The 10,946-nt window shown below is 35.7% G+C and overlaps 2 protein-coding genes across 2 annotated transcripts; one reads left to right on the top strand and one right to left on the bottom strand.

Annotated features, from left to right (window-relative positions):
• Nucleotides 1-1,804: 1,804 nt before the first annotated feature.
• On the top strand, nucleotides 1,805-8,432 carry rsad1 (radical S-adenosyl methionine domain containing 1). The gene is made up of 9 exons (XM_073833625.1): nucleotides 1,805-1,970; nucleotides 2,053-2,186; nucleotides 2,358-2,562; nucleotides 3,283-3,648; nucleotides 4,758-4,821; nucleotides 4,984-5,131; nucleotides 5,230-5,284; nucleotides 5,652-5,755; nucleotides 5,845-8,432. The coding sequence occupies exons 1-9, from the start codon at nucleotides 1,836-1,838 to the stop codon at nucleotides 5,936-5,938; spliced, it is 1,305 nt and encodes a 434-aa protein (XP_073689726.1). The 5' UTR covers nucleotides 1,805-1,835; the 3' UTR covers nucleotides 5,939-8,432.
• Nucleotides 8,433-8,529: 97 nt separating this feature from the next.
• On the bottom strand, nucleotides 8,530-10,532 carry rasd2a (RASD family member 2a). The gene is made up of 2 exons (XM_073833637.1): nucleotides 9,711-10,532; nucleotides 8,530-9,624 (listed from the first exon to the last, which is right to left on the bottom strand). Exons 1-2 carry the CDS (start codon nucleotides 10,393-10,395, stop codon nucleotides 9,119-9,121), a joined length of 1,191 nt encoding a protein of 396 aa, XP_073689738.1. The 5' UTR covers nucleotides 10,396-10,532; the 3' UTR covers nucleotides 8,530-9,118.
• Nucleotides 10,533-10,946: the final 414 nt, after the last annotated feature.

The following is a 10,946-nucleotide window of genomic DNA, read 5'->3' on the forward strand; positions in this document are numbered from 1 at the left end:
ATATTTGGTGATATAATGTTTTACATTGCTATAATACATTATATACATAACACATTTAAAGGAACACTCCACGTTTTTTGGAAATAGGCTCATTCTCCAACTCCCCCCGAGTTAATAAGTTGAGTTTTACTGTTTTGAAATCCATTCAGCCGTTCTCCTGGCGATATAAATTTTAGCATAGCTTAGCATAGATCATTGAATCCTATTAGACCAATATAGCATATTGCGTTCAAAAATGACCAACGAGTTTCGGTATTTGTCCTATTTAAAACTTGACTCTTCTGTAGTTATATCGTGTACTAAGACCGGCAGAAAATGTACAGTTACGATTTTCTAGGCCATTTTTGAATGCGATGCTATTGGTCTAATAGGATTCAATGATCTATGCTAAGCTATGATAAAAGTGATATCGCCAGAACAGGAGAACTGCTGAATGGATTTATTATTTATTATTATTTATTACCTCGGAGGGAGTTGAAGAATTTCCAAAAAAAGTGGAGTGTTCCTTTAAGGCGAGACACTGCAGGTGAATAGGTTTAAAAAAAAATGAACTAATAGTTATCACCTTACTTACTCAGTAGATTGATTACATTGATAATTGCAAATATTTTTTTGTATTACAAGTTTTCTAAAATGTTGGGTTTAGATATACAAATGAGGCATTATTTAATGAAACACGCCCAACTGTAAGTCGCTTTGGATAAAAGGGTCTGCCAAATTAATAAATGTAAATGTAAATATGCGCTAATGTGCATAAATTTCTAGTAAAAAAATCTAAACACTGAATAAAGTCAGTTTCAAAATTCTTGTTTAATTTTTTTTGACATAAATGTTTTTACATTTTGTCACTCCATAATTCAGAAAATACTAAGAACAGGTAGAAAACTATATTTTTCAGAGTTTTTTTGGGGAACAAGCAAATTATATATGAACAAATCCCTTTGTAAAAACCTTCAGGATATAGACAGGAATAAAAATGTAAAGTTTGGTGTGTGTAAGAAGTGGAGATTTATCGCTCAGTGTAGGAGACAAAAATCATTTTGAGAAAACGGCCTTCAAAACTATGTATTGTAATTGAAATCTATTGACACAAATAGATAAAGTGCTATAAAAAACACTTAATGGTGTCTAATGGGTGTTTTATTTCCACTAGTCTAAAAAAACACTTTATGAAAAACCAAAAAGTTCAAAATCTCAAACTTGACAGGTCCATGACAAAAACAGTTTAGTGTCTCCCCTTAAAAGTCCAAATTTGGTCAATGTTTTCTTCTGTGGAACACAAATATTTTTAAAGAAATGCCTCAGTTTTGTTCATACAGTGGAAGTCAACGGGAGGCAAAACTGTACACTCTACAACTTGCTAGATTGTGGTAAAGCGCGCCACCGTGCGGGTAGAGTTTATTTATTTTTTAGATGAATATATAGTATTTTGAAGACGGTATGCATTTTTATTGCGCCTTTATTATAATAATAATAATAATAATAATAATAATAATAATAATAATAATAATAATAATAATAATAATAATAATAATAATTATTATTATTATTATTATTATTTTAATTTATTACAGATAACGTTAACTAACTAAATAAAAAATGTAAATATAAAAATTACCTAAGGATATAACAAAGACCTAAACACCACTTAATAAAAATGTACAGTACTTCAACAGTATTATTATAATTATTGTTAATGTTTTCGTTGTCATTCCTGTAGTTTTATTCAGAACATTAGCATTTCACATTTTTTCAAAAATGTGTGTGTTGCAGTAAAATAGTGCCGTGCAGAAAATATGGCCGGAGTGTAACTTCACTGTTTCTTCAAGTACAGTATGTCGAGACGACCTTTACTGAAACAACACGCTTTACAGTGTTTGGGAACGGCGTTTGGTTCTATATTTTTGAGATCTGTCGCTACTTCCCACAGATTGCCGCCTCACGCAGATGAAGCGTCACTTTATGTCCACGTGAGTGTCTAAAACCTGCCAGTTAAATGTATAGTACAACGCTAAATGTATTTTATCTGTCTGTCTTACTTCTTTTACACAGTGGCCCTATTGCCTAAAAAGATGCTCTTACTGCAACTTCAACAAATATATTCCTCGAAATCAAAACCATGCGGTCATGACAGAATGTCTGCAAAGAGAGACACAAACCTTATTGCAACTCAGTCAGGTTTCCAGGTCAGTGTTCAGAGATACTGTCAAATAATATGCTTTTAAAAGTATACATTAAGAATGCAATATTTTTCATTTTTTTTCTCTTTTGGAAGAAATTACTAAATTCAGGCTTGGAACAGTATGTGGGTAAATGTCAAAATGTTTACTATCCATTTATTCTGCAATGTTTCCTAGTATCAGCTCAGTGTTTTTTGGAGGAGGGACACCTAGTCTGGCTCAACCCTCCACGATCGCTGCTGTCTTGGAGATGGTGTCCAAACACGCTCATCTCTCAGATGATGCAGAGGTCACTCTGGAAGTGAACCCTACACCTGCTGGAAAAGCTAGTCTGAAGGACTTCACGTTAGCAGGAGTTAACAGATTTTCTATTGGAGTGCAGGTATTTTGCACGCAAATGATGTTACGTACACTGCCAGAGTCTCTTATCCTCACCAAACCAGCATTTAGGCTATTTGATCCAAATACAGCAATATTGTGAAATATTTTTACTATTTAAAATATCATTTTTTTAATTTGAAATAAATATGTTTTTAAATATAATTTATTCCTGTGATTTCAAAGCTGGATTTTTAGCCTCATTACTCCAGTCACATGATCCTTCAGAAATCATTCTAATATTCTGATTTGCTGTAAAAAAATAAAAATAAAATCTGCATTATTATTTTGTTGAAAACAGCTGAGTAGATTTTTCAGGTTTCTTTGATGAATAGGAAGTTTAGAAGAACAGCATTTATCTGAAATAGACATTTTGTAACATTATAAATGTCTTTATCATCACTTTTGTACTCAGCATCAATATACTCAGCTGCTTTAAATAATAATAACATTAAATATTTAGATAAAAATCAGCATATTAGGATGACTGGAGTAATGATGCTGAAAATTTAGAATAAATTACATTTTTAAAATATATTTAAATAGAAAGCAGTTATTTTAAATACTAAAAATATTTCATAATAGTACTGCTTTTGCTGTATTTTTGGATCAAATAAATGCATGCTTGGTGAGCAGAAGAGACTTAAAAAAAAATACAAATCTCTCAAAATGTGAAACTTTTGACTGTCAAAAAAACTCATAGATTTAATTCTGTTCTGCACAGTCGCTGAATGAGGATCACCTGAGGATACTAGGCAGGGATCACGATTCCCAGCATGCTGTCTGGACAGTGTCAGAGGCCAGGGCGCTCTGTCCGGGACGCGTGTCAGTGGATGTCATGTTTGCTCTTCCAGGCCAAAGTGTAAAGTCATGGGAGACTGAGCTGGAGAAACTGCTGCCGGTTTGTGACGATCACGTTTCACTGTATCAGCTGACTTTGGAAAGGGGTACGCAGCTTTTTAAACAGGTTGACAGCGGTGAACTAAGCGTGCCTGGTGACGATGTCACAGCTGTTATGTACAATTCAGCACGAGGAGTCCTGGAGAAAGCTGGGTTTCGTCAATACGAGGTGTCCAACTTTGCCAAAAATGTAAGTTAGAATTGCTTATAAGTTGAAAAATATATAAGTTCCTGTAGCACTAGCCAACATCAAGGACATGTGTTTGATTCCCAGGGATACAAATACTATGTAATGTGCTGCAAGTCGCTTTGGATAGAAGTATCTGCCAAATAAATACACTACCAGTCAAAAGTTTTTGATTTTTAAAGTAACTTCTGCTCACCAACCTGCATTTATTTGATCGAAAATACAGCAAAAGCAGTAATATTGTGAAATCTTTTTACTATTTAAAATTTCTATTTGAATATATTTTAAAAAGTAATTTATTCCTGTGATCAAAGCTAAATTTTCAGCATCATTACAGTCTTCAGTGTCACCTGATCATTTGGAAATCATTCTAATATGCTGATTTACTGTTCAAGAAACATTATTATTATTATTATTATTTTTAGCAATATTTCAAACAGTTGAGTACTTTTTTTCAGGATTCTTTGATGAGCAGAAAGATCTAAAGATCAGCATTTATCTGAAATAAAAAGCTTTTGTACCATTATACACTATATTCCATTCAAAAGCTTGAAGTCAGTATGATTTCCTTTTTATTTCAAACCTGCCATTTGAAATTATAGAAAAGAGTGCTTCTATAATTTGCAAGAATGCTTTAAATTGATCAAAAGTGACGATAAAGACATTTATAATGTTACAAAAGAATTACATTTCAGAAAAATGCTGTTCTTCTGAAGTTTCTGTTCATCAAAATCTGAAAAAAATTCTACTCAGCTGTTTTCAATATAATAATAATACTACATGTTTTTGAGCAGCAAATCAGAATATTAGAAAGATTTCTGAAGGATCATGTGACTGGTGTTGATGCTAAAAATTTAGCTTTGAAATCACAGAAATAAATTACATTTTATAATATATTCAAATAGAACACTGTTATTTAAAATGGTAATTTTTTTAAATGTTTACTGTTTGCTGTACTTTGGATCAAATAAATGCAGGCTTGGTGAGAAGCATAGACTTCTTTAAAAAAGCATTTAAAATCTTACTGTTTAAAAACATTTGACTGGTAGTGAAAATGCTATATTATATAAATATTCGAAATGTGTAAATCTTGTATTATGTGTTTATTGTAGAACGCTGTCAGTGAGCACAATGTCGGGTACTGGAGGGGACGCCAGTACATCGGTGTAGGACCAGGTACTTTTTTGCTCATACACTACTGTTCAAAAGATTTGAAAGTATTAAGTATTAAGAAGTAATACTTTTATTCAGCAAGGATGATTTAAATTGATCAGAAGTGACAGAAAAGACATTTTTAATGTAACAAAATATTTCTGTTTTTTAATTTTTTAACAAAAGGGGCACATGGACGGTTTGTGCCGCGTGCAATGGGAGGAGTTCAGAGGGAAGCTCGAACCCAGACTTTAGAACCAGATGTTTGGATACAAGAGGTTCAGCGTCACGGTCACGGGACACGTCGCCGAATACAGCTCGACCACTGTGGCCTGTAAGAATATCTCATTTGTAGTCCACACACAAGTTGCTGTGGAGCGATTACACAGACTGTTGCTGCGTTATTGAATCAGATTGTAATTGTATCTGCAGGCTGGAGGAGGTTTTGGTCATGGGTCTGCGTATGACTCAAGGAATCACCCAGCAGGTACAGTGAACGTGCATGTCTCTTTAAATGCAAATGAGCTGCTGCTCCCCACCCCCTTTTCCAGAATAGAGCTGTGCCTTTACAGCTCGTTCCCGCAGATACTCTGCTTAGTTTTGATTATCATGTCTATTGTGCTGAAATCATGCTTTTAAAGGCAATACTGATATAGGTTTTCTGAGTGCACACATCTGAAGTTCTCTTTCACGTCTTATTGCACTTAAACTGTCAAATACACACAGTCGGTTATGTCTGTGAAGTAAACAGCTGGTAAACAAATGGCATGTTTATATTAGATCTGTGTGGCAGCAGCATAATACGAATGAAATGACTGATGTCTGTATTTTTCTGCTTTATTTGTATGTTGTAGCACTGGGAGTTATTTAGCCCAGAAGCTGACCTTCTGCAAATATTTGGAATGTCAGAAAATGTACAAGAATTTCAAGCAGGGGGACTTTTAATACTTAATGACAGGTAGTGTTTACTACTTAAATGTGATCTGTATGTTTTTACCTTTTCAATTATGCATCAATGCCCCATTGATGCTTATCTTTATGTTTTAGGGGTTTGCGGTGTTCTTGGGAAGGTTTAGCATTGCTGGACAGCATCTTACCCACAATGCTGCTTGAATTAGAGATGTTTTTCAAAAAGCAGTGAAAGACAGACATTCAAAGGGACAGATGACAGTTTTGAAAAAGAAATGCACACAAGGTAATGCATAATGAAAATGAAACAAATTCTTCCATGTGGAGAAAGTTTGCGCTTGAAGAATGATTTTATTTTTTATTTGTTAATTTATTCACAAATACAGTATGTTCTTTTTTACTATGATTAACTTGTTTTTGATTTCTGAATCACATTGAAAATGACAGACTTCTCTTTGGTGATGTTTGAAGGGCTTCTCCAGTTATTTACTAGACTTAAATGACACCAACAACCGTACACTCAACAACCATTTTTTTTTTTTTCGCCTGGAAATGAAAATTCTGATATTAATTACTCATGTAGTTCCACCTTAAGACTTTCGTTCATCTTCGGAACACAAATTAAGATATTTTTGATAAAATCTAAAAGCTTTCTCTGACCCTCCATAGACAGCAACGCAACTGACACGTTCAAGGTCCAGAATGGTGGTAGGGACATTGTTAAAATAGTCCATGTGACATCAGTGGTTCAACCGTAATGTTATGAAGCTATGATGACTTTCAAATAAAGACTTTATTTAACAATTTTTTCTCTTCCATGTCAGTCTTTGATGCACATTCACACTGTCTATGCAGGGTCAGAAAACTCTCGGATTTCATCAAAAATATCTTAATTTGTGTTCTGAAGATGAACAAAGGTCTTATTGGTTTGGAACAACATGAGGATGAGTAATTGGGTGAACTATCCCTTTAATTTGTTTAAATTTGTTGCATTTGTGATGTAGGTTACAATATGGAAGAGAAGATTTGCTGCTACTTCCATTTAATTGTGACTTTAAGTCACTTACTTCTTGTTATATTAAAAAATATTATTATTAAAAATAATGGTTAAGATGTGTACACATGTATTCAAGGTGAATCGAATTCACCTTTTATGGTTACATTACATGACACTTTTATCAAATCGAATTTTATCAAATTGAATTTCTAAAAATGGTGTGAAAGGTTTTCAAAACCAACATGAATACAACAAATATTTCTAAGAACTTGGGATGTGTGTTTTAAACCGGATTTCTAAAGTTAATTATTGTCTTTGTTATTGACACACATACTGTGTTCTTTGTTTGGGAATGAAAAGCTATTTTTACAATTGCTAATATTTTGAAGAAATATTTTCACACATTCAAGAATCTTTAAAAAGATGAACACACTAAACAAGATGATTGCCTTCTCTGATCTGTGACATTTGATGTGATTGAATCCCCTGGGGGCTTTATTATCTTGAGTTATTTGACATAGAAATGATTTCTCATTGCATCTGCCATTTAAAGTTGCTCTTCTCCAAACCACCCACATTCTCAGAGAGAAGGTCATTGAAGAATCATGAATTGACCATTTTACTCTATATTTTGTGACCCTGGACCACAAAACCAGTCTTAAGTAGCACAGGTATATTTTTAGCAATAGCCAAAATACTGTGTTTGTCAAAATTATCAAATTTTCTTTGATGCCAAAAATCATTAGGATTTTAAGTAAGTATCATGTTCCATGAAGATATGTTATACATTTCCTACTGTAAATATATCAAAACTTATTTTTTGATTAGTAAAATGCATTGCTAAGAACTTCTTTCTGACAACTTTAAAGGTGTTTTTCTCAATACTTTGATTTATTTGCACCCTCCGATTCTAGATTTTTAAATATTGCCCTATCCTAACAAACCATACATCCATGGAAAGCTTATTTATTCAGCTTTCAGATGATAAATCTCAATTTCAAAATGACACTTATGACTGGTTTTGTGGTCCAGGGTCACATTTTGTAAGTTTAGTTATCCTTTTGAAAGTTAGTAATGTAGACAACATGTTCAAGCTATTCATAATAGAAAACGCTTCAGATTGAATGAGCGCTCCGCTGTCCATGGTACTGAGCGCCTTTTGCACAACGCCACCAATCAAACAGTAACGCAAATATCCGTGTATGCACTTAAACGTCTGTGCTATGCTTACGTGTCCTGCTTTTAATGTGGGTTGTCATTTTTGTACTCATAATTGGATGCATTAAAATTCAAACGTCTAAAGGGAATTCATCTCTTTCTGTAGCGCTACAGTTGCGTCGTGTTGTATAATGTCTATTATGCAAAGCGTGATTGTACTGTTTTGTCAGGGAGTCACACATAGAAGTACGTGGGGGCTTTTTCTTACTAATATGAGAGAATTTGTACGCCAGCATAGCGATGATGACTCAAGCCACTGCAGATGATGAGAACCATGGCTTCACCACCCACTCCTTTCTTGCCGTTGTTCAGCCATAAATGGTCATACTGTGAGTATTCTGGTTTCTCCTTAAAGCGGAGGCGTAGATACTGTCTGTCTGAAACTGAGGTGAGGAGGGGACACGGCTTAAATATAGCTCGGCTCATGAATATTAATTAGGTGATGTTGCATTCTCTCATTTGTCCTAACCGATATGTGTCACGATCCTAAAGAAATCGTTTGACTTTGTCGCTCAGGAGTGACTTATCAATGCTCGAAATTTCCACAAATAAAGGGCGTACTGTTGGTAATGACTCAAGTGTGTTTAAAGAAAAAAAAACACGCATAATTTCTTATAGACAATTTTTATTGTTGTCTTTAATGCAAGACAAAATGGAAACAAATTTGAGGTAACATAGGTCTGTTATAAAGCCAAATATTGTTTGAGGTAATACATTCAATATAAAGAAAACATGCATGCTCGCTTTACAACATTTCCCTGTTGGAAAATCCAAGCTAGACACTTACACCAGCTTATAACCAGTTTAGATCAGCTACACTGATAAAAATGGTAACCTAAAACGGTAACATCTATATTAACTGGTTTTCAAGTCTTAAATATGAATCACATCAATGAATTAATCTAAATGCATTGATTTATACCAACAAAACTCATGTTTAATAGCTTTTTTTTTTTTTTGCAGGTTACTGCTTCATACAATGTCGCTGTCAACCAGTTTACACCAGATAATGACCAGTTTAGATCAGCTTAAGCCTGATTTTCCAACAGAGATATAACAAATACATTTCACAAATACTTTGTCAATGTGTAGAATCTGTCCTCTGGTCCAGCCATGGACTTATAGAATATAATAATTCTTACATAGCTGAATAATTATTATTCATAGGTTTGAAACAGAGTCCCTAGCGTTACTCTTTTACTGTATTTGGCACCTCTCAATAGGTGTACTTCGTTTAGGGGTGCTCGGGCCCATAACGCGCCGCAGATCGCTACTGAAGCTCGGTCTGCGAGCCAGCGGCTGCACGGCGCCACACGGCTCATTCATGGCTCTTTTGTTTCTCTTTCTGCTGCTGAGCGCTTGATACGTGTGGATGGAGATGTCTCGATGGAGAGAGGGTCTGGTCTCCGTGGGGAGCCCTCCCAGCACCGCCAGGGCCTCGAACATATCCCCCAGGTTGGTGCAGTCTTTGGCAGACACCTCAAAGAGGGCACTGTCCTCCCCGAGAGACTGGCAGATATCGGAGTGCTGCACAGCTCTCGAGTTTAAGTCATTTTTATTGCCACAGATTATAATCGGAAGCTGTCTGTTTTCTTTGGATTTGGTCAGCTTGGATTTGGCAGTGAAGATCTCCTCGCGTAATGAGCAGATCTCTGTGAAAGACTCCCGGTCTGTCACGCTGAACACCAGCAGGAATATATCACCTGTTGAGAGCATAAAGCACATTAAGTAAGAACCTTAAACGACTTAAAGAACGACAAATAAGTAAAAACACTGTGCTCATACTGACCTGTTAGAATAGTTAGTCTTCTTTTAGCCGGGAAGTCTCTCTCTTTGGATGCGTCCAGAATGTCTAACTGGTATCTTTCTCCTCGAATGTGGTAGAGTTTGCTGTGAAAGTCTTCGGTTGTTGGCTCGTACTGTTCTTCGAATCCATCACCTAAAAAACGGCGTATGATTGCCGTTTTACCCACTCGGGGCGCGCCGAGCACAACTATGCGCCGGTAATGACTGGGTTTTACGCTGACCAGCTCGTCGTTCTTACTCTCATATCTCATTTGCTTTGTTTTATGGAGCTGAGGCGCGGAGAACGGATGCAGAGATCTCCGGGGCTTGCGTTCAGACGACGAGGGTCGCTTTCCAGTGCTGGAAGAGCGCACCACTCGCGCCTTTTGCCCTGGATGTGTCCAGTGCGACGCGCACTGCAAATTTATGTCAACTGTTGCGCTGCCTTCGGAATGATAGCTGCAACAGGAGAGCCTCGCGGTGCCATCAACTGAAAGAAGAGCTTTCTCAGTTGTGTTCACCTCCATGCTCCTTGCTGGTATCATCCAGAATGGCTTGGTGCTGTGGTCGGCAGGACGGCGGTAGGGGATGCGCAGCACCCCGTGCTTTCGGTGCAGTGAGTTGTACGCAGTTCCCGCAGTGCTTTTTATATGCTGATGATGGATGGGTGGTATCGTGTGGTGCGTCATTCAACGCTTTGGGTTCGTCCTGCGATTCTGAACAATTGTGCTGCCTATTTAAGGTAGTGCCCACCGCAGTGTTACTTGGATCTGGGCCATTCTCATGTAGAGCTGCTGAGTCTCAGAGTATTGTCAGTTAAATGCAAGTATAATACATGCCTAAAATCTGCTTATTTTATTACTGATCAAGTCAAAAGCTTTTTGTAAAAGGAATTGGACCACAAAACTAGTTAAAATGGTGGTATTTTATTTTATTTTATTATATTATAAAGCTTTGTTAGAATAATACAGTATTTGGCTGAGATACAACTATTTGAAAATCTGGAATCTGAGGGTGCAAAAAAATCAAAATATTGAGAAAATCACCTTTAAAGTTGTCCAAATGAAGTTGTTAGCAATGCATATTACTAATCAAAAGCTAAGTTTTGATATATTTATGGTAGGGAATTTACAAAATATCTTAATGGAACATGATCTTTACTTAATATCCTAATGATTTTTGGCAGAAAGAAAAAAAAAATAGATATTTTTGACCAATACAATGTATTGTTGCCTATTGC

The sequence above is a fragment of the Garra rufa genome, chromosome 1, assembly GCF_049309525.1.
Source record: "Garra rufa chromosome 1, GarRuf1.0, whole genome shotgun sequence".
Taxonomy (NCBI): domain Eukaryota; kingdom Metazoa; phylum Chordata; class Actinopteri; order Cypriniformes; family Cyprinidae; genus Garra; species Garra rufa.

Excerpts from the sequence above, each read along its gene's own strand:
- rsad1 (XM_073833625.1), top strand. The coding sequence starts at position 1,836 with ATGTCGAGACGACCTTTACTGAAACAACACGCTTTACAGTGTTTGGGA. Across the intron at positions 2,563-3,282 it reads GATTTTCTATTGGAGTGCAG|TCGCTGAATGAGGATCACCT; the intron begins GTATTTTGCACG and ends TGTTCTGCACAG. Across the intron at positions 5,756-5,844 it reads CTTTTAATACTTAATGACAG|GGGTTTGCGGTGTTCTTGGG; the intron begins GTAGTGTTTACT and ends TTTATGTTTTAG.
- rasd2a (XM_073833637.1), bottom strand. The coding sequence starts at position 10,395 with ATGACGCACCACACGATACCACCCATCCATCATCAGCATATAAAAAGC. Across the intron at positions 9,625-9,710 it reads AAGACTAACTATTCTAACAG|GTGATATATTCCTGCTGGTG; the intron begins GTCAGTATGAGC and ends TGCTCTCAACAG.